We start from the raw sequence: 26,703 nt of genomic DNA, 5'->3' as shown, positions 1-26,703 counted from the left end.
CGTCATGGTTGCGTCATCTTGCCTTTAGAATACTTCCTCTTTGGGATGTATATATCATGTGCCTTACAAAATACTTCCACAAATTCCAGCCATTGCTGCTCTGCCATCATGCCTGTCAGTGTTCTTTTCCAATCAATTCTGGCCAATTCCTCTCTTATACTTGTAAATCTTTTGACTCTACTGTAATACTGATACATCTGACTTTAGCTTCTCCTTCTGAAATTTCAGTCAATTTGATTATATGTCACTTGCTCCTCAGGGTTCTTTTACCTTAAGCTCTCTTATCAATTCAGGTTCATTGCACAACACTCAATCCAGAATTGCTGATCACTTACTGGGCTCAACTATGAGCTGCCCTAAAAAAGCCATCTTGTTGGTATTCTAGAAATTCCCTCTCTTGGGATCTAGGACCAACTTGTTTTTCCAAATCTACTCGCATATTGAAATCATCCATGAATATCGTAACATTGAGCTTTTGCATGCATTTTTCATCTCCCATTGTAATTTGTAGACCACATCCTTCCTACCATTTTGAGGGCTGTGTTCAACTCCCACCAGGTTTTTTACCCTTGCAGTTCCTTAGCTCTATGCAAAATGATATCAGGTACTTCAGTAGAAGAAATTAAAAGGTTCACTAGTTTTTTAGATGGAAAGAAAATACAAAAAAGCTGAGATGCAAAGGGACTTGGGAATCCTTGTGCAGGATTCCCTGAGGGTTAACTTGCAGGTCAAGCCTCTAGTAAGGAAGGCAAATGCGATGTTAGCATTCATTTCAAGGGGACTAGAATATAAACGCAAGGATGATATGTTGAGACTTTTATAAAACATTGGTGAGTACTGAGAGCAGTTTTGGGCCCCTCATCTTAGAAAGAACGTGCTGAAACTGGAGGGGCGGTCAAAGGAGGTTCACAAAATGATTCCAGGATTGAATGGCTTGTCATACGAAGTGTTTGATTGCTGTGGGCTCATTCAGAAGAATGAAGGGTGATCTCATTGAAACCTATTAGATGGTGAAATGTCTTGAGAGTGGATGTGGAGAGGATGTTTCTTCTGGTGGGAGAGTCTAAGACCAGAGGACACAGCCTCCAAACAGAAGAGTGTCTGTTTAGAAACAGCACAATACAGGCTGTTTGGTCCACAAAGCTGTGCCAAACATGTCCTTACCTGAGAAATTACCTAGGGTTACTCATAGTCCTTTATTTTTCGAAGCTCCATGTACCTATCCAAGAGTCTCTTAAAAGACCCTATCTTATCTGCCACCACCATCGCCAGCAGCCCATTCCATGCACTCACCACTCACTGCGTAAAAAACTTATCCCTGACATCTCCTCTGTACCTACTTCCAAGCACTTCAAAATGTGCCTTCTCATGTTAGCTACTTCAGCCCTGGGGAAAAAGCCTCTGACTATCCACACGATCAATGCCTCTCATCATCTTATACACCTCTATCAGGTCACCTCTCATCCTCCGTCACTCCAAGGAGAAAAGGCCGAGTTCACGCAACCTATTCTCATAAGGCATGCTCCCCAATCCAGGCAACATCCTTGTAAATCTCCTCTGCACCCTTTCTATGGTTTCCACATCCTTCCTGTAGTGAGGCGACCAGAACTGAGCACAGTACTCCAAGTGGGGTCTGACCAGGGTCCTATATAGTTGCAACATTACCTCTTGGCTCCTAAATTCAATTCCATGATTGATGAAGGCCAATACACCGTATGCCTTCTAAACCACAGAGTCAACCTGCGCAGCTGCTTTGAGCGTCCTATGGACTCGGACCCCAAGAACTCTCTGATCCTCCACACTGCAAAGAGTCTTACCATTAATACGATATTCTGCCATCTTATTTGACCCACCAAAATGAGCCACCTCACACTTATCTGGGTTGAACTCCATCTGCCACTTCTCAGCCCAGTTTTACATCCTATCAATGTCCCGTTTTAACCTCTGACAGCCCTCCACACTATCCACAACACCCCCAACCTTTGTGTCATCAGCGAATTTACTAACCCATCCATCCACTTCCTCATCCAGCTCATTTATAAAAATCACGAAGATATGGGTGCCAGAACAGATCCCTGAGGCACAACACTGGTTACCAACCTCCATGCAGAATGTGACCCGTCTGCAACCATTCTTTGCCTTCTGTGGGCAAGCCAATTCTGGATCCACAAAGCTATGTCCCCTTGGATCCCATGTCTCCTTATTTTCTCAATAAGAGTTGCATGGGGTACCTTATCAAATGCCTTGCTAAAGTCCATATACAGTGCATCTACTGCTCGACCTCCATCAATGTGTTTAGTCACATCCTCAAAAAATTCAGTTAGGCAAAGAACAGAGATGTGTCCGGTGCTCCCAACGTGGCCTTCTATATACTGGCGAACCCGACGCAGGCTGGGAGACCATCTCGCTGAACACCTACGCTCTGTCCACCAGAGAAAGCAGGATCTCCCAGTGGCCACACATTTTAATTCCGCTTCCCATTCCCATTCCCATTCTGATATGTCTATCAACGGCCTCCTCTACTGTCAAGGTGAAGCCACACTCAGGTTGCAGGAACAACACCTTATATTCCATTTGGGTAGCCTCCAACCTGATGGCATGAAACTGACTTCTCTAATTTCCGTTAATGCCCCACCTCCCCTTCGAACCCCATCCCTTATTTATTTATTCCCCCCCTTTTTTCTCCCTCTCACTATAACTCCTTGCCCCCCTTTCCTTTCTCCCTCAGCCTCTCGTCCCATGATCCTCTCCCTTCTGCGAATCAACTTTCCAGCTCTTAGCTCTATCTCTCCCCCTCCTGTCTTGTCCTATCATTTCGGATCTCCCCCTCCCCCTTTCAAATCGCTTACTAGCTCTTCTTTCAGTTAATCCTGACGAAGGGTCTCGGCCTGAAACGTCAACTGTACCTCTTCCTATAGATGCTGCCCAGCCTGCTGCGTTCACCTGCACTTTCTGTGTGGGAGGGAGGGAGGGAGGGATGGGTGGATGGGTGGATGGGTGGATGGATGAGTTGGAATGTCTTCAGTGAGAGAGTGATGAATCTGTACAGTGCTTTGCCACAAGCATCTGTGGAGGCCAAATCTTTATGTGTATTTAAGGCAGAGGTTGATATATTCTTGAATGGTCAGGGCATGAAGGGATATGATGAGAGGGCAGGAGATTGGGTCTAATAGAAAAATTGGATCAGCCATGTAATGGCCTAATTCTGCTCTTATATCTTATGGTCTTATGATTCAACACCTTCTGACCCTACATCACCCTTTTCTAATTATTTAATTTAATTTTTTTTTAAATCAACAAATTTGTCACCCATTCTGCCTTCCTGCCTGTCCTTTTGATACAACGTGTATCCATTAAGTGCCCAGCTATAATCTTCTTTCAGCCATGATTTAGTGATGCCTGCAACATCATACCTGCCAATCTGTCACTGCTACAAACTCACCTACTTTATTTTGTATACTGTGTGCATTCAAATATAACACCTTCAGTCCTGTACTAAACCTTTTCAATTTTGTCTGCCTATTACTTTGCAACTTATCCTGTTGACTGCAAATTTGCCCCATCAACAGCCTCTCTTTGCTAGGAATCTACACATTGCCTCTGTAAACCTACTACCTCATCCTCAGCACTTTCACTCTGGTTCCCACCCACCTGCCAAATTAGCTTAAACCCTCCCAAACAACTCTAGTCAACCGGCCTGCAAGAATATTGGAACCCCTGCCACCCCGCCCCCCCCCCGGAGTTCAGGGGTCACCCAAACCTTTTGTGCAGGTCATAATTTACCCAGTAGAGATCCCAGTGATCCATAAATCTGAACCCCTGCCCCCTGCACCAGTTCCTCAGCCACGCATTCACTTGCCACACCCTCACTGCCACATGGCACAGGCAACAATCCCAAAATACCCTGGAGATCCTGTTTTTCACCTTTCCACATAGCTCTCTAAAATCTCTTCAGGACCTCCTCACCTTGTCTACCCATGTCATTGGTGCTAATATGTACCAGGACTTCTGGCTGCTGACCCTCACCTTTGAGAATGCTATGGACCCGACCTGGGATAATTCCAACCCTGGCTAATGGGAGGCAACATATCACCCAGGTGTCTCTACTGCACCCGCAGAATCTCATCTCTGTTCCTCTGACTATGGAATCTCCTATCAACACTGCAGTCTTCTTCACCCCTCTGCTCTTCTGAGTCACAGCACCAGACCAGTCCCAGACATCTGGTCACTGTAGCTCCCCCGCATGGGTTGTCCCCCATTGTCCCCCAAAGTTGTACACTTATTGAGGGGAATAGTTACAGGTGTACTCTGCGCTAGCTATGTATTTCCCCTCCTTCTGATGACAGTCATCCTGTTACCTGTCTCCTGCAATCTAGGGATTATTACCTCCCTATAGCGGGGGGGGGGTCATCGAGCTGCAGATGCAATTATCTGGAGGCTGGCGGTCTCCCAGACTTCCCACATTCCACACAGAACAAGAGCCATTCTCACTAAACTACTATGCCCTAACAAATGAGGAATATATTTTACCTTGCTCAAATCTGAAGAGCAAAGCCATTGGCAAAATTCAAAAGAATGGCCAGTCTGCTTCCACAAATTATTTTTATTGGCCTTTCAATCAAATTAATCTCCCTTGCTGTTTGGTTGCTCCTCAACTCAGATACTGCAGCAAAGCTCTGCCTTTTAAATCTTGACTGCCACCTTGACTGAAAGGGTAGCTCATTTTACACACCCGACATTGAATGTTGCATTTTCTATCATCCATTTTAGCTCACACCTTTGCCATTTCGACATCTGTATACAACTCCCATCAGGGTATTTTAACCCTTGTAGTTTCTAAGCTCTACCCACAACAATTCTACACCTTCTGATCCTGTCACCTCTTTCTAAGGATTTGATATCATTTTTTACCAAGAGCCACTCTACCCCTTCTCCCCATCTGCCTGTCCTTTGGCTACAATGTGTATCCTTGTACATTAAGCTCCCAGCTGTAATCCTCTTTCAGCCATGATTCGGAGATGACAACAGCACACATGCCAATCTGTAACTGTGCTACAAGTTCACCTACTTTATTCTGTAGATAGTACACCTTCAAATGTAATACCTTCAGCCCTACTCATCACCCTGTTGAATGCCTATGAGATAGCTTTTCAGAGCAGTTTGTTGAACCTACTAGGGAATCAGCTATACTGGACTGGGTGTTATGTAATGAACCAGAGCCAGTGAGGGAGCTTAAGGTAAAAGAACACTTAGAACCAGTGATCACAATATGATTGGGTTCAACTTGAAATTTGATAGGGAGAAAGTAAAGTCTGATGTAGCAATATTTCAGTGGAGTAAGGGAAAGTACAGTGGTACGAGAAAGGAGTTGGTCAAAGTAAATTGGAAGGAGCTCCTGGCAGGGATGTCAGCAGAGCAGCAATGGTGTGCATTCCTGGGAAAAATGAGGAATGTGCAGGACAAGTGTATTCCAAAAATGAAGAAATAGTCAAATGGTAAAACAGTACAGCCAAGGGAAGTAAAAGCAAAAGAAAAGGCATACAACAAAGCAAAAATTAGTGGGAAGATAGAGGATTGGGAAATTTTTAAAAACCTCCAGAGAGCAACTAAAAAAATTATTAGAAGGGAAAAGATGAAATATGAAAGCAAGCTAGCAAATAATATCAAAGTGGATAGTAAAAGTTTTTTTCCAAGTATGCTAAAAATAAAAGAGAAATGAGAGTCGATATAGGACCGCTAGAAAATGAGGCAGAAGAAATAATAATGGGGGACAAGGAAATGGCTGATGAACTAAATGAGTATTTTACGTCAGTCTTCACTGTGGAAGACACTAGCAGTATGACTGATGTTGTAGTGTGTGAAGGAGGAGAAGTGGGTGCAGTTACTGTTACAAGACAGAAGGTACACAAGTCACCGGGACCAGAGAAACTGCACCCTAGGGTTCTGAAAGAGGTAGCGTTAAGAGATTGTGGTGGCATTAGAAATGACCTTCGAAAAATCATCAGACTCTGGCATGGTGCCAGAGGACTGGAAAATTGCAAATGTTACTACACTCTTTAAAAAAAAGGGGGAAGGCAGCAGAAAGGAAATTATAGACCAATTAGCCTGACCTCAGTGATTGGGAAGATGTTGGAGTCAATTGTTCAGGATGAGGTGATGGAGTACTTGGTGACACAAGACAAGATAGTACAAAGTCAGAATAGTTCCCTTCAGGAAAAATCCTGCTTGTTGAACCTGTTGGAATTCCTTGAGATTACAAGTAGAATAGGATGTAGTGGATGTTGTATATTTGGACTTTCAGAAGGCCTTTGACAAGGTGCCACACATGAGGCTGCTTACCAAGTTAAGAGCCCATTAATTTACAGGAAAGTTACTAACATGGTTAGAGCACTGGCTGGTTGCAGCGAGTGGGAATGAAAGGATCCTTTTCCGGTTGGCTGCCAGTGAGTAGCGGTGTTCCACAGGGGTCAGTTTTGGGACCACTTCTTTTTATGCTGTATATAAATGATTTAGATGATGGAATAGATGACTTTGTTGCCAAGTTTACAGATGATACAAAGACTGGTGGATGGGCAGGTAGTGTTGAGGAAACAGGTAGGATTCCAAAGGACAGATTAGGAGCATGGGGAAGAAAGTGGCAAATGAAATACAATATTGGAAAATGTATGGTCATACACTTTGGTAGTAGAAGTAAATGTGCAGACCATTTACTAAACGGGGTAGAAAATCCAGGAATCTGAGATGCAGCGGGACTTGAGAGTCCTTGTGCAGAACACCCTGAAGGTTAAATTGCAGATTAAGTCAGTGGTGAGGAAGACAAATGCCATGTTAGCTTTCAGTTCAAGTGATCTAGAATACAAGTGCAGGAATGTGATGCTGAGGCTTTATAAGGCACTGGTGAGGCCTCACCTTGAGTATTGTGAACAGTTTTGGGCTCTTCATCTTAGAAAAGATGTGCTGGCATTGGAGAGGGCCCAAAGCAGGTTCACAAGGATGATTCCGAGAATGAAAGGATTATCATACGAGGAACGTTTGAAGGCTCTGGCTCTGTATTCAGAAAAATAAGGGGAAATCTCATTGAAACCTTTCAAATGTTGAAAGGCTTAAACAGAGTAGATGTAGAAAGGAGGTTTCCCATGGTGGGAGAGTAAAGGACAAGAGGGCACAGCCTCAAGATGGAGGGGCACTCTTTCAAAACGGAGATGGGGAGAAATTTCTTTAGCTAAAGGGTGGTGAATTTGTGGAATTTGTTATCACATGCAGCCGTGGAGGCCAGGTTGCTGGGTGTATTTAAGGCAGAGATTAATAGGTTCTTGATTAGACATGGCATCAACGGTTAGGGGGAGAAAGCTGGGAACTGGGGTTGAGGAAGAGATATATAAAAAAAAGATCAGCCATGATTGAATGGAGGGGCAGACCCGATGGGCCAGATGGCCTAATTCTGCTCCTATGCCTTATGGTCTTAATAATATTGACTATCTTTCACATTGTAATCCATCCTGTTGACTGCAATTTTGCCCTATCATACAGAGCAGTAGATTTAGACCATCTGGTCCATTGTGTCTGCTCTACCATTCGATCATGGCGGATCCTTTTTCCCTCCCACCTCGGCCCCACTCCCTGGCTTTCTCCCCATAATCTTTGATGCCATGTCCAATCAAGAACCTATCAAGCTCTGCCTTAAATACACCCAACCACTTGTCCTCCACAGCTGTCTGTGGTAATAAGATTTCACAAATTCACCACCATTTGGCTAAAGAAATTTCTTTGCATTCTGTTTTAAATGGAGGCCCCTCTAACCTGAGGCTATGCTCTCGTCTTGGACTCCCCCATCACGGGAAACATCCTTTCCACACCTACTCTGTCTAGGCCTTTCAACGTCATCAGCCGCCCTTGCTAGTAGTCTGTATTTGTCAGCTCTACCACTCCAGTTCGGATTCCCATGGCAAATTTGTTTAAAACCTCCTGAAACGTTCCAGCGAACCTGTCCACAAGGATATTGGTCCCCCTTGGGTGCAAGTGTAGCCCGTCCCTTTTGCAGCTTCCCCAGAAAAGATCCCATTGATTCTGAAATCTTAACTTCTGGCCCTGTACTAGTTCCTCAGCCATGCATTCATCTATTCTTGCCCTCACTGGCACATGGCCAAATCAGATCTCGCAGAGATTCCAACACCTTCTTTGCAGTCCATTTGGGCCAGCATTTAAATAGTCTAAACAACAGATCGTCATTCCCAAAGGACTTGGAGCCTAGACTATTTGCTCCAAGGTCAGATTTCACCGCCCAGCCTGAAGCTCAGTGCCAGAAACCTGACTGCTGTGACTTTACTCTGTCAGGTATTCAAAGCGGTGTACTTGTTGCTTAGGGGAATGATTTGAACAAATCTCTCCTACACTCTGATACACATCGAAAGCAGACACAGCCTGAGCTAGTTTGGAAAAAATAGTACGGGAGTTGCACATTTAGAAGTGTTCCATCAATTGAGGAAATTTTACCAATTCTCCCGTTGTTTATAGATTGTTGCAATTTCCAAAATACATTAAATATGCTCACAATCAAAATCAACCTACAGAAGGATAACTTCAAAGATTTATAATGATTCTCTCTGCCCAAATTCAGTTATTCCCTTATTCTGAGATGAAATTGTCGTGGCTAATACAGCATAGGCCTTTAATCCCTCTGTGTCCATACCAATGTTAATCTTTGTCAACCCCACACCTGCATTAATTTTATACCACTCTGTTCCCTGGTCTTTCAAGTATTAGTAATGGCATTGTTTCGTTTTTGTCACATATTGAAATACAGTAAACTGTTTTGAAAAGCATCATTTGAAAATCATTTCTAAACATATGTACATTTAGGTTGTACAGGGGAAAAATAAGAACAGAAAGCAGAATATATTGTTACAGAAAAGTGCAGTGCAGGTAAGAAATAAGGTACAAGGGTCATATGAAGTAGATAGTGAGGTCAAGAGTTCATTAATGTACAAGAGGTCTGTTCAATAGCCTTACAACAACGGAAAAGAAGTCTCCTAGGTGGTGCGTTTTCAAGGGAAAATGCCTGGAGTGGTGGTCGTTTTTGATTATGCAGGCAGCTTTATCAAGGTGGCGAGAAGAGTAGATAGAGTCAATGAGGGGAGGCTGGTCTGCATGATAAGACTGAGATGCGTCCACAGTTCTCTGCAGTTTCTTGTGGTCTTGGGCAGAACAGTTGAAATTCCGAAGTGTGATGGACCCAGAAAGGATACTTCGAGAGCCCTCTGATGTCGATATTGTGCTGCCTGCACAACATCCTCTGGATACTAACTACTGTGTGTGAAAAATTTCCCTCAAATCCCCTTTAAGTCTCCTATCACTTTAAACCAATGCCCTATTGCTTACGTACACCAAGCAAAGAGAAAAAAACATGTCTATCCTATCTATGCCCCTCAATTTTATAAGCTTCCATACATTGCCCCTCAGCCTCCTTTTCTCCAGACAAAATAGACTCAGCCTATCCAGTTTCTCCTTATAACTCAAGCCCTCTAGTCTAGTCTAGCTTTGCACCTTGTAAGGCATTATGATGACAGACAACCCAAAAACCCTATACTTCTAGAGCCGGGAGTGCTCAGGAACTCTGCGGAACGTCCAGACCCTGGCCGAGACAGGCAGTATGAAGAGGAGGGTTGAGTTCGACAAGGGGGCCAAGCGAACTGCGCCTCTTTTGCGTTGTAAGGTAAAAACGATCATCTCAACCTTCAACGCAAACACCATCCACCTCTTGCCTCGATGCACAGAGTTGGCATCACAGGCCAGCAGCTACGAGATCTCCATCCTGGGGATCCAAGAACACCGTCATGTACACCCTGACGAAGAGATAAGTTTCATAGAGGTAGAGGGGATGTGAGAAAGTTTAAGGGAATGGGGGATTCTCAGATCCCTGTAAACAATGAATTAAGTACTGCCTATGTCTGTGATTGCAGTGTGTTTGAATAATGTCTCACAGCTGCCTTCTTTGGAGCAAGATAAGGATTAAAGTTCGCCCAGATCCACATAAGATTCACACCTTTTGATTTTGACAAAAAGCAGTACCTGATGGAAATTAGACAGAACATTCCTTTCTTAATTAAACCATAAATTTGACGGATGTTCTTATCTTTGTAATTAAGTTGTGGCTCCAGCAAACCAGGTAGGACATTCCTTTCTTTAATTAAGGTGGCTGGAGTGTCTAACAAATTGATCATACTTTTGTATCAATAGTCCATTGACTTGGCTGGAATACTTATCACATTGATTGTTCTTTTGTATCGGTGGCCTTATAACTTCTGACAATTCTGACATCAGGCAGTGAACTTGTAGAACCGCCAGGGAGATGAGAAAGGTTCTCTCCCTGATGTCGGGTCCAAGTTCACTCGCCAGCTGAGTTCGAAGAAATTAACAGGTGAAAAGATCTTTTTGCGCTGTCGTTATTTGATCCAGCAAAATTACGTTTACAGATGCACGTCATCACCTCAACCACATCCACATGAAGAGAGCCGACGACAATGTCAGCACAAGGTGGAGTAGGGCTGATGTTGAACCACAAGGCGAAGAAGACACTGAGGGGCGTAGTCTCAGTCAGTGACAGAGTCCTTACTGCGGAATTCGATGGAAACCCGGCAACCTCTGTCATCATGTTACTCCCCGCACAACTGCAGCGAGGAGAAGGTGGAGGCCTACTACAGTAAACTTCACGAAACTGTCACTTCAATACCGGCACATAACGTCCTGGCTGTGCTCGGCGATTTTAATGCCCAGGTTGGACTGGAAGATGTTCCATACTCATACTAAGACTTTACCAACAGAAATGGACAATATCTAGTTGATTTCATCCAGGAACACAGTCTCATTGCTGCCAACACACAATTCAAGAAGCGAGCTGGTAAACTGCGGACCTACGAAAACAGAGCCTCCATCTACAGGAAACAGCTCCGTTACATCCTCATAAGAACAAAATGGCGTAACTGTGTGATCAACACAGAAGCCTACAGCACCTTCAGCTCGGTCAGTTCTGACCACAGAGTAGTGTCAATGCAAGTGAGACTGAGCCTGCGGCAACCCAAAGCCACAGGTCCCAAGGAGAAGGTAGACTGGAAGGCATTCTCCTCACAACCTATTCTTCAAGCCCAGTACACAGTGGAGGTGAGAAATCACTTCAGTCCACTGGAAAGTGGGGAGAAAGAGACTGCAACTGACCGCTGTTACGTACCCCATAAATGGGTTGCCAAACAAGCAGAAATGGATCACTCAGTTGGAGTCTGGATTACTAGAACTAAGGAAGTTTTATTAAAGAAACAAGCAACACAGTACTCTAATCAAAAGGATAATGAATGCAACAGTTCAGCAATGATAAACATACATGTACACAGAATTCAGATAACAGGATCAATCAAGCTCTATCGTTGTCTGGGGGTAAATGACCAGTTTCAAAGTGACGCAAAGTTCAGTTCAATTTAGTTCAGTTCAGTTCGCAGTAATCGCTGCCGTGGGAGATGGACAGTGTGGGGGGGAAGGAAAGAGAGAGCAAAAACGAATGAATACTCAAGGCTTCCACACAGACCTTCGCAGTCAGCTTTCGGGCGAGTCCTTTGTGATGTCATCTGAGGTCACTGACCGTGACCCCTACGTTTCCAGATACGATCGTTTCTCTGCGGTGAACCCAGCACCCAGGCAAGGGTGGACACACACCAGGTTCCCGCCGATCGTGCCTTTCCACCCTGAGCGTCTATGGCTTGATCCCGCGATCAGTCGTCCAAAAGCTTCCCACCGACTTGTGAGAGGCGCACCGCTTCCAGGGTCTCGTTACCTCGGGTGTCGTGTGTGTGTCCTGCCTTAGCGAACCTGTCCCTTTTTATCCCCCTGCTGGGGTATCGCCTGTCCATCACTTCAAACAGTTCAGGGTTCAAAGGGGGAGCCGATCTTGACAGCTCTCCTTCCCCTTCATTAACATCTCCAAATGCTGCTCCATTGTTTTCCTTATCTCTCTCTCTCCTGAAGACAGGTGGCAGACCAACTGCTGATCCCACTGGTGCCAGCACAGGACAGCTACATCTTAATCTATGTGTATTCTTGTCACACCGCTATCAACGGCTCATAGACGCTCACTGTGAAGCGAATCAAGAAGAGCTGGATCTCGAAACATCCTGACGTCATCGCAGCAAGAAGTGTGGCCAATGCTTGTCATGCCGAACTTAGAAGGAGCGAAACAGAAGAGCTAAGAGTCAAGTTCAAGACAGCAAAGAAGAATCTCTGCCACCTACGACCGACTGAAGGAAGAGGAACGAGCTGAGAGGATTAGAGAGTGTGACAAGAATACACATAGATTAAGATGTAGCTGGCCTGGGCTGGCAGCAGTGGAATCAGCAGTTGGTCTGCCACCTGTCTTCAGGAGAGAGAGAGATAAGGAAAACAATGGAGCAACATTTGGAGATGTTAATGAAGGAAGGAGAGCTGTCAAGGTCGGCTCCCCCTTTGAACCCTGAACCGTTTGAAGTGATGGACAGGCGATACCCCAGCAGGGGGATAAAAAGGGACAGGTTCGCTAAGGCAGGACACACACAACACCACGAGGTAACGAGACCCTGGAAGCGGTGCGTCTCTCACAAGTTGGTGGGAAGTACCGGGCCATAGACGCACAGGGTGGAAAGGCACGATCAACGGGAACCTGGTATGTGTCCACCCTTGCCTGGGTGCTGGGTTCACTGCAGAGAAACGATCGTATCTGGAAACGGAGGGGTCACGGTCGGTGACCTCAGATGACATCACAAAGGACTCGCCCGAAAGCTGACTGCGAAGGTCTGTGTGGAAGCCTTGAATATTCATTCGTTTTTGCTCTCTCTCTCTCCTTCCCCCACACTGTCCATCTCCCACGGCAGCAGTTACCGCGAACTGAACTGAACTAAATTGAACTGAACTTTGCGTCACTTTGAAACTGGTCATTTACCCCTAGACAAAGATAGCGCTTGATTGATCCTGTTATCTGAATTCTGTGTACATGTATGTTTATCATTGCTGAACTGTTGCATTCATTATCCTTTTGATTAGAGTACTGTGTTGCTTGTTTCTTTAATAAAACTTTCTTAGTTCTAGTAATCCAGACTCCAACTGAGTGATCCATTTCTGCTGGTTTGGCAACCCAGTTACGGGGTACGTAACAAGAGATAGAGGCTGCCAATGAAGACATGCTGCATGGAGAAGCATGGCGCCTAGTCAATGAGATCAGGAGACAGAAGAAGTCCCCATCAGGTCAAATAAGTGGTAAAACAGCAGAGGACCATGCCCAGGCATGGTTTACCCACTTTAAGAACCTGCTGGGAAGCCCTCCAACGATCACAAAAGAGGACATACCCACGATACTAACTCAAGTCGACATCGATGACAGCCCATTCACCATTGAGAAACTGAAAGCGGCCAAATATGCACTCAAACAGGGCAGGAGCGCTAGACCAGATGGGATACCACCAGATGTCCTAAAGAACTGTGACCTGGACGACATCTTGCTGGACATGTGTAATACAGCACTGATGAAAGGCGACAAACCAGAACAGTGGCCACTCTCAAACATTATCCTAGTCCCCAAGTCTGGATCCCTCACAAAGACAGATAACTACCGCAGTATCAGCTCGACCTGCATCTTAGCAAAGTTATACAATCAGATGATCTTGAACAGGATTCGCACCGCCATTGACCCTAAGCTAAGATTCAATCAGAATGGTTTTCGGCAGAAGCACACAACAGTAATGCAAATACTTGCTCTCCACAGGATCATCGAGGAAGTCAAGAAGAACAACCTACCAGCCGTGCTTACTTACATCGATTTTCGCAAAGCTTTTGACTCCATTCACCGAGGTAAAATGTTGAAGATCCTGAAAGCTTACAGAGTGCCAGACCATCTACTGAGAGCAGCTATACCAAAACCATAGCAAAAGTTGGATCACCAGACGGAGAGAGAGCAGTGTTCGAGCTCCTAGCTGGTGTGCTGCAAGGAGACACTCTGGCATCCTACATCTTTATAATTGTCCTTGATTACGCTCTGCGACAAGCTACCAAAGATCATGACAAGCTTGGCTTTACCATAAGACCAGGACGAACCAAAAGGGTCAGACCAGTTACACTCACAGATCTCGATTTTGCAGATGACATAGTCCTGCTCTCTGACCAGATGGAGGCAGCACAGCCGCTACTGACAAAAGTGGAAATTGAGTGCAATAAAGTTGGACTTCGCCTAAACGTTAAAAAGACAGAGTACATGGCGTTTAACTGCGACAAAGGTACTCTCAAGACCGTAAAGAATGTCTTTGACGACAAGTACCTTGGGTCAAGAATGATGAGTTCGAAGAAGGACATAAAGATACGGAAGGCGCTGGCGTGGAGGGCTATGAACGACATGAAGGAAATCTGGAAGTCGAACCTGACCAGAGGGCTTAAGAAGAGGATTTTCATAGCAGTCGTAGAGTCCATTCTCAAGTACGGATGCAAGATGTGGACACTCACCAAGACTATGCAAAAGTCTCTAGATGGTTGCTATACACGAATGCTTCGGATGGCTCTTGATGTGTGTCGGCAACAGCACATGACGAACGTCGAGCTCTATGACGACCTATCGATGCTCACCACTAAAATTGAGGCGAGAAGACTGCAACTAGCGGGGCACTGACTACGCCACCCCGAGCTACCTGCCAGCCTAGTCATCATATGGGAGACCAAGCACGGGAGGATGAACCCTGGGCGCCCTCCCAAAACTATGGTCAACATGCTCTGAGAAGACAGCGGCGCGGCTAATGTAGATGAACTGAACACACTGATGAGGGAGAGGGAGAAGTGGAGAATCCGTCATCGTGCCCAACGCCGGCCCCCTAGGCCTGAGTCGACGTAGTAATAGTAGTCTAGTCCAGGCAACATCATAGTGATTTTTTTTCTCTCTCTACAGCCGTCCTGGCTTAATCAAGTCTTTCCAGTAATGCAAGCACCAAAAAAATGCACAACACTCCAAATGCGATTCCACCCTTTTGGACAGCTGTTCCACCGTGTTGTACTCAGACAAATGCAAGTATACTCCTTCATAACATCAGCCTTTGTCACAATAACTAGGAACTTGTGTATTGGTGCCCCTTGCTTTCTGATTCTACTACACTCCCCAGAGTCCTGTTAGACACTGCATGTCCCACCTTGAGTTAAATTCCCAAAATGCATCACTTGGCACAGTTAAAATTCACCTGCATTCTTTTGCACACTTTCGCTGTTGTAATCAAAGATACATTCCTTCATTGTTCACTGTAACACCAATTTTGATGCTAGTTGGAAATTACCATACCATCCACATTCAAATCCAAATCACTAATGGACAAGCCAAATGACAAGGGATCTGGATACCTGCAGCAGAGACCATAGCCTGAAAAATAACCTGTCAGTACCAACCTCCATCTCCATCCATAGAACATAGAACATAGAAAAGTACAGCACAGTACAGGCCCTTCAGCCCACAATGTTGTGCCGACCCTCAAACCCTGCCTCCCATATAAGCCCCCACCTTAAATTCCTCCATATACCTGTCGCACCAACCACTCTCCGAGTAAAAAGCCTTCCTCTAATATCCCCCTTGAACTTCCCACCCCTTACCTTAAAGCCATGTCCTCTTCTATTGAGCATTGGTGCCCTGGGGATGAGGCACTGGCTATCCACTCTATCTATTCCTCTTATTATCTTGTACACCTCTATCATGTCTCCTCTCATCCTCCTTCTCTCCAAAGAGTAAAGCCCCAGCTCCCGTAATCTCTGATCATAATGTATACTCTCTAAACCAGGCAGCATCCTGGTAAATCTCCTCTGTACCCTTTCCAATGCTTCCACATCTTTCCTATAGTGAGGCGACCAGAACTGGACACAGTACTCCAAGTGCGGCTGAACCAGAGTTTTATGGAGTTGCATCATTACATCGCGACTCTTAAACTCTATTCCTCGACTTATGAAAGCTAACACCCCAAAGTCTGACGAATCTCCTAGAATTTTTTGAGGATGTAACTAGTAGAGTGGATAGGGGAGAACCAGTGGATGTGGTATATTTGGATTTTCAAAAGGCTTTTGACAAGGTCCCACACAGGAGATTAGTGTGCAAACTTAAAGCACACGGTATTGGGGGTAAGGTATTGGTGTGGGTGGAGAATTGGTTAGCAGACAGGAAGCAAAGAGTGGGAATAAACGGGACCTTTTCAGAATGGCAGGCGGTGACTAGTGGGGTACCACAAGGCTCAGTGCTGGGACCCCAGTTGTTTACAATATATATTAATGACTTGGATGAGGGAATTAAATGCAGCATCTCCAAGTTTGCGGATGACACGAAGCTGGGTGGCAGTGTTAGCAGTGAGGAGGATGCTAAGAGGATGCAGGGTGACTTGGATAGGTTGGGTGAGTGGGCAAACTCATGGCAGATGCAATTTAATGTGGATAAATGTGAAGTTATCCACTTTGGTGGCAAAAATAGGAAAACATTATTATCTGAATGGTGGCCGATTAGGAAAAGGGGAGGTGCAACGAGACCTGGGTGTCATTATACACCAGTTATTGAAAGTGGGCATGCAGGTACAGCAGGCTGTGAAAAAGGCGAATGGTATGCTGGCATTTATAGCGAGAGGATTCGAGTACAGGAGCAGGGAGGTACTACTGCAGTTGTACAAGGCCTTGGTGAGACCACACCTGGAGTATTGTGTGCAGTTTTGGTCCCCTAATCTGAGGAAAGACATCTTTGCCATAGAGGGAGTACAAAGAAGGTTCACCAGATTGATTCCTGGGATGGCAGGACTTTCATATGAAGAAAGACTGGATGAACTGGGCTTGTACTCGTTGGAATTTAGAAGATTGAGGGGGGATCTTATTGAAACATATAAAATCCTAAAGGGATTGGACAGGCTAGATGCAGGAAGATTGTTCCCGATGTTGGGGAAGTCCAGAACGAGGGGTCACAGTTTGAGGATAGAGGGAAGCCTTTTAGGACCAAGATTAGGAAAAACTTCTTCACACAGAGAGTGGTGAATCTGTGGAATTCTCTGCCACAGCAAACTGTTGAGGCCAGTTCATTGGCTATGTTTAAGAGGGAGTTAGATATGGCCCTTGTGGCTATGGGGGTCAGGGGGTATGGAGGGAAGGCTGGGGCGGGGTTCTGAGTTGGATGATCAGCCATGATCATAATAAATGGCGGTGCAGGCTCGAAGGGCCGAATGGCCTACTCCTGCACCTATTTTCTATGTTTCTATAAGCTTTCTTAACTACCCTATCCACCTGTGAGGCAAATTTCAGGGATCTGTGGATATGTACCCTGAGATCCCTCTGCTCCTCCACATTATCAAGTATCCTGCCATTTACTTTGTACTCTGCCTTGGAGTTTGTCCTTCCAAAGTGTACCACCTCACACTTCTCTGGGTTGAACTCCATCTGCCACTTCTCAGCCCACTTCTGCATCCTATCAATGTCTCTCTGCAATCTTCAACAATCCTCTACACTATCTACAACACCACCAACCTTTGTGTTGTCTGCAAACTTGCCAACCCACCCTTCTACCCCCACATCCAGGTCGTTAATAAAAATCACGAGAAGTAGAGATCCCAGAACAGATCCTTGTGGGATACCACCAGTCACAATCCTCCAATCTGAATGTACTCCCTCCACCACCACCCTCTGCCTTCTGCAGGCAAGCCAATTCTGAATCCACCTGGCCAAATTTCCCTGGATCCCATGCCTTCTGACTTTCTGAATAAGCCTACCGTGTGGACCCTTGTCAAAAACCTTGCTAAAATCCATATAGATCACATCCACTGCACTACCCTCATCTATATGCCTGGTCACCTCCTCAAAGAACTCTATCAGGCTTGTTAGACACGATCTGCCCTTCATCTGCCCCGATCAGGCCATGAATCTCTAAATGCCCAGAGATCCTATCTCTAAGAACCTTTTTCCAACAGCTTTCCCACCACAGGCGTAAGGCTCACTGGTCTATAATTACCCGGACTATCCTTACTACCTTTTTTGAACAACGGGACAACATTCACCTCCCTCCAATCCTCCGGTACCATTCTCGTGGACAATGAGGACATAAAGATCCTAGCCAGAGGCTCAGCAATCTCTTTCCTCACCTCGTGGAGCAGCCTGGGGAATATTCTGTCAGGCCTCGGGGACTAATCCGTCCTAATGTATTTTAACAACTCCAACACCTCCTCTCCCTTAATATCAACATGCTCCAGAACATCAACCTCACTCATATTGTCCTCACCATCATCAAGTTCCCTCTCATTGGTGAACACCGAAGAGAAGTATTCATTGAGGACCTCGCTCACTTGCACAGCCTCCAGGCACATCTTCCCACCATTATATCTAATCGGTCCTACCTTCACTCCTGTCATCCATTTTTTTCACATAATTGAAGAATGCCTTGGGGTTTTCCTTTACCCTACTCACCAAGGCCTTCTCATGCCCCCTTCTTACTCTTCTCAGCCCCTTCTTCAGCTCCTTTCTTGCTTCCCTATATTCCTCAACAGACCCATCTGATCCCTGCTTCCTAAACCTCATGTATGCTGCCTTCTTCCACCTGACTAGATCTTCCACCTCACTTGTCACCCATGGTTCCTTCACCCTACCATTCTTTATCTTCCTCACCGGGACAAATTTATCCCCAACATCCTGCAAGAGATTTCTAAACATTGACCACATGTCCATAGTACATTTCCCTGCAAAAACATCATCCCAATTCACACCCGCAAGTTCTAGCCTTATAGCCTCATAATTTGCCCTTCCCCAATTAAAAATTTTCCTGTCCTCTCTGATTCTATCCTTTTCCATGATAATGTTAAAGGCCAGGGAGCGGTGGTCACTGTCCCCCACATGCTCACTCACTGAGAGATCTGTGACCTGACCCGGTTCATTACCTAGTATTAGATCTAGTATGGCATTCCCCCTAGTCGGCCTGTCCACATACCGTGACAGGAATCTGTCCTGGCCACACTTAACAAACTCTGCCCCATCTAAACCCTTGGAACTAATCAGGTGCCAATTAATATTAGGGAAGCTAAAACAACCCTGTTATTTTTGCACCTTTCCAAAATCTGCCTCCCAATCTGCTTCTCTGTATCTCTGCTGCTACCACGTGGCCTACAGAATACCCCCAATAGAGTAACTGCTCCCTTCCTGTTCCTGACTTCCACCCATACTGACTCAAAAGAGGATCCTGCTACATTACCTACCCTTTCTGTAGCTGTAATAGTATCCCTGACCAGTAACGCCACCCCTCCTCCTTTTTCCGCCCTCTCTATCCCTTTTAAAGCACTGAAATCCAGGAATATTGAGAATCCATTCCTGCCCTGGTGCCAGCCAAGTCTCTGTAATGGCCACTACATCATAATTCCATGTATGCATCCAAGCTCTCAGTTCATCACCTTTGTTCCTGATGCTTCTTGCATTGAGGTACAAACATTTCAGCCCTTCTACCTTACTGTCTTTACACTGTTTATTCTGCTTCTCTTTCCTCAAAACCTCTCTAGATGTTAAGATCTGGCTTTACTCCATGCACTTCCTTCACTGCTCTATCGCTCTGGGTCCCATCCCCCTTGCAAATTAGTTTAAACCCTCCCGAACCATGCCAGCAAACCTACCTGCAAGGATATTGCTCCCCCACGAGTTCAGGTGCAACCCATCCAATCTGTACAGGTCCCACCTTCCCCAGAAGAGATCCCAATGATCCAAAAATCTAAAACCCTGCTCCCTGCACCAACTCCTCAGCCACACATTCAACTGTCATCTCCTCCAATTCTTACCATCACTGTCACGTAGCAATGGCAGCAATTCTGAGGAATGCCACCCTTAAGGTCCTGTTCTTCAGCCTTCTGCCTAGTTCCCGAAACTCACACTTCAGGACCTCATCCCTCTTCCTGCCTATGTCGTTAGTCCCAACATGTATCACGACTTCTGGTTGCTTTCCCTCTCGTACCAGGATGTCGCGCACCCCGTCAGAGACATCCCGGACCCTGGCACCCAGGGGGCAACAAACCTTCCGGGTGTCCTTCTCACGTCCACAAAATCTCCTGTCTGCTCCCCTGACTATAGAGTCTCCAAAGACGACAGCTCTCCTCTTCTCCATCCCATGCTTCTGCACCACTGGGTCAGACTCAGTGCCGGAGGCCCTGCCACCATGGCTCACACCTGGTCGGTCGTCCCTGCCAACAGTATCCAGGACGGTAAACTTATTATTCAGGGGAATGGCTACAGGGGTGCTCTGCACTACCTGTCTGCTCACCTTTGCTTTCCCCCCATCATGCCAATAATGTATGCAATTGACTAGCTCACCTTAGATGAAGAATTGGGGATATTTAAAAAAAATCATTTTGAACCTATGTAACCTCTGGCTAAAAGAATAATTGGGACTGAATAGGAATTTTTGAACTGAAGTAAACTCTGCCTTCAGAAGCCAGCTAAGACAGGCTCATTAACAGTTCTCCCCGGCTTGTAGAGAAACATTGAGAGTTTGATAACATTATACATTGTACCCTCGTTTGACTAGGGGAGGAGGGGTCACCGATAAAGACAAGAATGAACATCCATCTGTAATTAAGTCAGGACCTAGCAAAGGGAATAACTGATAAGGACTGGACAGCACATCCATCTGTAATTAAACCATGATCTAGCGGACTCTCTTATCTGTAACTAAGTTTCGCACCAACAGACTTGGAGTACCAGTTCAAATAACATCTTGCAACAGTAATGTATTACTATGTATAAATATACGGCTGTAACGTCAGGGGGCAGGCCCACTTGTTCAATGGTGGCAGTACTTATGTGCCTTCCCTTTGACAACTGGGTCTCAAACTCCTGCAGGAGAGTGCGCAATAAACTGTGGTAACTATAAGCAGCTGGTCTCCCGAGTTTTATTCAGATTCCACTTTAAGATAGATCCCTTCCAGCCCAGGCTACCATGGGTTACCTTGTAAAGGACCTTACTAAAATCCAAATAGACCACAGCTACTGTCCTGCCCATGCCAATCCACATGATCACCTTGGGAGACAGAATTACCTATATCAGTCAATGCCTTTACAATTGAAAATAAGTCCCGTTTCTCAAAATCCCTTCCAGTAACTTCCCCATAATTTATACAAGGCTCACTGCAAGTTCTTTAGTTCATTCTGTGGCCAAACAGATGCTATGGCCAAACTTCTACTTGCTCAGAAAGTTAAAGAAATTCAGCATGTCCCCAATGACCCTAGCCAATTTTTACAAGATGCACCTTAGACAGCATCCTATTCAGATGCATCATGGTGTGGTAGGGCAACTGCTCTGCCCAAGACTACAAGAATTAGAGTTCTGAACACAGGCCATAACATCACAAAATCTAGACTTCCCTTCACAGATAATTGCTGCACTTCTCACTGTCTTAGTAAAGCAGCCAACATAATCAAAGGTCTCACCCACCCCACAGTTCCCCTTCTCCCCGTACCTCCCATCAGGCAGAAGTTACAAAAGCCTGAACCTCATCATGACCCTGCTCTTTGTCTTTGTCTACCTGCATGGTGTTTTCTCTCCAACTACAACACTACTCTGCAATATTCACTTGTGTTTATGCATGTCATGATCCACACTGGATTTCAGTACACATAACATAATAAACCAATACTTACTGCTGCCCTTCTTAAAAAGATTAGATGAACACCCTAATTTTTATACATACTATAAACATTAATATATATACACAAATATTCATAGCAAATATGTGCTAATATATGCAGATAATTAGGCTCGTATCTTAACAGTTAGCATAGCTTACCTCATCACCACTGTCTGAGGTTTCTGAATCTGATGATGCTGATGGCTTGCTTGCCTGTTGTTCTTGTTGTTCTGGCTCACTTCGTTTCCTCTTTGCCAATGACAATAACTCCTAAATGGTTTGAGACAAATTGTTAAATAGTTAATAACTAAACCAATTCTTGATTTAAACAGAACACTACTCTGGGTCCACACACTGATCCATGTTTTCACTCATTGAAAGAAAACACTTGCTGCATCCAATCTATAAATAGTTTGCTCCTCTAGTCATTCATACTGTCACCTCCCAAACAATCTAAAATGAATTCCAGGGTGATGAATGATCAACAACACAGACAAAGATCCATCTGAAACAAATATGCCTGGGGTAAACATACCAAACATACCCAGTTCAAACTATTAGGCTTTTGGCAAAGTTCAATTAAAGTTAGGATTAAGCAGAGCAGTCATTGTCAATGGGGAGTTAGTGGCTAGTTTCAGGCTCTGGCTCAAGAGGTTGAATTAAGAAGCACACATGGGAAAGAACTTACAAACTTTCAGAGGACGCCAAACTCCAATGACCCGAGCTGTAATAGCGTCACACTAACTGCTACACTCCATGGTATGTAGTGGGACTGGTTGAAGAGTGTCTTTAAACTAAATAGTAGGTTCAGTAGTTCGGAAAAGTGAGAATAAAGTAAAAGAAAAGGAAAATGCAGAAGTTAAGAAAGTCTTCAGAATAAATAAAAAGTTTAGAAAGGGATAGAATTTAACTTCCGGAAAAGGGTGATGGATCAGACTGACCGTGAGCTAGCCAATAAAACAGAATGTCAAGAGTTTTTTCAGATATACAAGAGTAAATGAGAGCTGATAGTAGATATTGGACAGCTGGAAAATGACACTGGAGAGGTGAACGAAGAAAAGGCAGACGAACTCAATAAGTATTTTGCATCAGTCGTTACTGTCGAAGACAATCAGCAGTATGTCAGAAATTTGAGAGCACTAGGGAGCAGAAGTGCTATTCCTATGGAAAATGTGCTTGGGAAGCTACAGGATTTGAAGGTAGATAAGTCACCTGGACCAGATGGATTCCTAGATGTCTGAACAGATTGGGATGCATTGGTAGCCATCTTTCAAGAATCACTGGACTCTGGAACGGTTCCAGTGGCTGGAAAATTGCAAATGTCACTCCACTCTAAGAAGGGAGGGAGGGAGGGAACATCGACTCAGACCATGAAAGGCCTGCGTTGGGCATTTTCATGCCTTACAAGGTGCAAGTTGGAAGTCTAAAAAGGGAGGGAGGCAAAGGACAGAAAATTATAAGCCAGTTAACCTGACTTCAGTGGCTAGGAAGATGTTGAAATCCATTAAGGATGAGGTTGAGGTAATTGAAGGCACATGATAAAAAAGACCAAAGTTAGCATGAAAAATCTTACTGGACAAATCTGTTTGAATTCTTAAGGAAACAGGCAAATAGCCAGAGAGCCAGTGGATGTTATTTATTTGAATTTTCAGAGTGCCACACATGAGGCTGCTTAAAAAGATAAGAGTCCATGGTACTACAGGAAAGGAACTGGTTCACGAGAATGATCCTGGAAATGAAAGGGTTGAGGAACATTTAATAGCTCTGGGCCTGTACTCGCTGGAATTTAGAAGAATGAGGTGGGGATCTTACTGAAACTTATCGAATATTGAAAGGCCTAAATAGGCTGGATGTGGAGAGGATGTTTTCTATAGTGGTGAAGTCTAGGAATAGGGGCCACAGCCTCAATAAAATAGGTACTTCATTAGTAAGAATATCAAAGGTTATTGGGAGAAGGAAGGAGAATGGGAACGAGAAAGACAATAAATCAGCTAAGATGGAATGGTGAGAGTTGATTTGAAGGGCATTTTTTTTGTTCAGTCGTTAAGTCCGACTCTTCGTGACCTCATGGACCATAGGTTTTCATGGCAAGATACTGAAGTAGATTGCCAAGCCTTTCTTCTGCACAGATACTGCCGCTGCCCAGGTTGGGACCCAGCTGGGTTTGAACTCAGAACCATCTGCCTTCAAGTCCAGTGCTGATGCCACTACACCACCAGCCAGCCCTCTATGGCTTAAGGCAAACAAAATTAAGAGGACCATAATGCAGAAAATAAACAGAGGACCATCAATATTACAAAAATATCCTGTGCCAAAATGCACTGCATTTGAATAAAAGGCAAATGAATAGTAGTGTATTTAAGCATACTGATATATTGAGACATGGCAGAAGTGTGACCAAGGATGAGGTATTCAATACATAGAAAGAACAGTCAAAGAAGTGAAAGAGGTGGAATGAGGCTGTAAGGATCACAAAAGGTCAATGATAAGGGGGACGTTTGACTGCAGGGGAAAAAACATCAGCATGTGCATTCTTAATCTATGCAGTACATCATTAGTCATACTTCCAATCTGTAAAACGTCGTCCACTGCTACCTGCCGCCATCCATTGCAAAGCCAACTTTGCATCTAATCAACCATCTTTCCTTGGATACCATATGCCTTCTGGACCAGCTTATCATGTAAGACCTTGTCAAATATCTGACTAAGCTCAATCAAATTAGCACAACAGGATCTTTCCCACACATAGCCATGCTAACTTTCCCTAGACTAGTTCCCAAACATTTTTTATGCCATGGAGCCTTACCTTTAACCGAGGGTCCATGGTCAATCCCTACCTTTCCAAATAGTGAATTCTGTTCGTTGTGCCATCAGTTAATCAGAGCAGCTGCATAATTTGGACAACTTTTAAATAACAAATATTAACTGAGGAAAAAAAAACAGGATTCCCTTGGTGTATTTGGGACACTATACCGCTTAATTAGAACAGGACATTGTTGCCAATCAGTTTCTAACTGCATCTGTTGTGGTCACTTTTGTGACTGTTAGACACTACACTATACTTAGACGAAGTTTTAAAATAGCAACAGTTTGTGTTCAAAAAGCAGTGATTCTTGTCACTGATAGGTGGTGCAAGATAAACAGTAAGACAATTTGGAACTGTTTTGCTCACCGTGGTTTCAAGCATTCAGCTTAGTGATGCCAGAAACAGGCGCGTGGAAATGAAATTATTTCACTACTTCAACAAGTTAGGAATTATGAAGAATTAAGGTATTGACAATCATCTTGAGAGTTACAATGAAAATGAAAAGTTGAAGTATGCAATCAACAAAAGCATTGTGTGACTGCAGTCCATTATCTACCGATTTTGTTAATTTACCATCAACCAAAAGAACAGGCAGCATACACTGGACCAGTTGATACAATTAGGAACTAATATTGGTAGTGTTCTAACTTGCTCTGTATTTCATTTAAATACATAAATTGTTCCTTAGTTAAACAGTAGTTTGTCTTTTTATGCCTTTTTAACTATTTTCATGAACCTTTGGAGCTGCTCAAGCCAAAATGGGGCAGCTGTTTAATTGGGCCAAAATGTACTGATCCCAATGTGCCCCAATTAACTAGAATACATTGTATAACCAAATCTTATCCCATAGAATTTTATTCAATAATTTCCCCATCACTGATGTAAGGCTCACTGGCTTGTAGCTATTTGGCTTATCCCTGATGCCTTTCTCAAATAAAAGAATATTAGCCACCTTCCATCCTTCGGCTAACAAAGCTGCAAAAACGTTAATCAGGGCCCTAGTTGTCCCCATAGCGCTCTGGGGTAGATCTTATCCAGCCTCGAGGATTTATCCATCATTATATATTTCAAGACATTCATAGCTCCACCTTCTTAATAGTGATATGCTCCAGAAGACATACCCCTCCTTGAACTCACTACACTAAATTTCCTTTGCCATCATGAATACGGATAAATATTCATTTAGGGGCTACTCACTCCATACACATAACCCTTTTGGTCCTGAAGGTGTCACAGCTTTTCACTGGTTACCAACTTGCTCCTAACATACAAACATACTTACAAAATGACTTCTTAATGTTATCGGCCAAAGATATTCCATAGCCTCTTTTTTAAACCTTAATTTCATCCTTTGGTACTTTCCTACAACCTCTATATTCCTCTAGGGACTCACTTGATTTTAGCTGGTTATACTCATCATATTTTTACTCATCAAATCTTAAATATACACAGTCAAGGTCTTGCTCTATCACACAATGTTTTTGTTAACTGCATCTCAAAAATTTATGAGATACCAATGTAATCACAAGATTACAAAAGCTGCAATTTTTAAAAAAACTTTCTCTAAACCTCTTCAAAGTTCACATTTATTGCTGCACCCAGATAGCATTGAAATGTTGAGCATCATTTTTTTTTTAAGAAAGAGTTTGAAATAATTAAATGGGATGTTGTTTATATGGTCTTAAGGTTTTTGTTAAGCTCTCACATGAAGACTGGTCACAAAAACAGAATAAATTGATGCAGTGGTAAGAAGTGAGATATCAAGGCATGGGTTATTATTACCACAGCTGCCAGGGAATCACTTATGAGATTCTGCGGAGCTCAGTACTATGTCCTTAACTTTTGGTGAGGTGATGTACACTACAAAAATGCTGGCCATCTGATTGATAATGAGGAAAAAGTTGTAGATTGCATGGAGATATAAACCGCCTGAATAAAAAGGAAAATTAAGTAGAATACAATCTATTGAAGTGCAAGGTAATGTACTTGAGAAGGGCAGGCAAGGGATACACAATTAACAGAAAATAGGAGTAGGGTACTTCATTGAAAGGTAATAGATCAGGTGGCAATTGAAATGTCAAAAAATTGTCTTATGCGCAAAGTCATTCAATGCAATTAGGGTAGAACTGAATACTAGTGGTCACAATATTACAGGAGGAATGTAAAGATGTAGCTAGGATATAGTTAAGAAACATTTTCCAATAGGTTCAGTGTATTTGCTTTTTATTCTGGAAACAAGGT

The 26,703-nt window shown here is 44.1% G+C and overlaps 1 protein-coding gene across 2 annotated transcripts in view; it reads right to left on the bottom strand.

The window, feature by feature from the left end:
* The window catches only part of rtf1 (RTF1 homolog, Paf1/RNA polymerase II complex component), a 217,275-nt gene that overhangs the window by 150,431 nt on the left and 40,141 nt on the right, over window positions 1-26,703 (bottom strand). For both annotated transcript variants that reach the window (XM_063054453.1, XM_063054446.1), the window contains exon 2: window positions 21,816-21,926. In XM_063054453.1, the coding sequence (XP_062910523.1) occupies window positions 21,816-21,926 (111 nt within the window). The remainder of the gene's footprint in view (window positions 1-21,815; window positions 21,927-26,703) is intronic.

The sequence above is a fragment of the Mobula hypostoma genome, chromosome 1, assembly GCF_963921235.1.
Source record: "Mobula hypostoma chromosome 1, sMobHyp1.1, whole genome shotgun sequence".
NCBI lineage: Eukaryota > Metazoa > Chordata > Chondrichthyes > Myliobatiformes > Myliobatidae > Mobula > Mobula hypostoma.
This window is presented reverse-complemented; position numbering and strand designations above follow the sequence as displayed.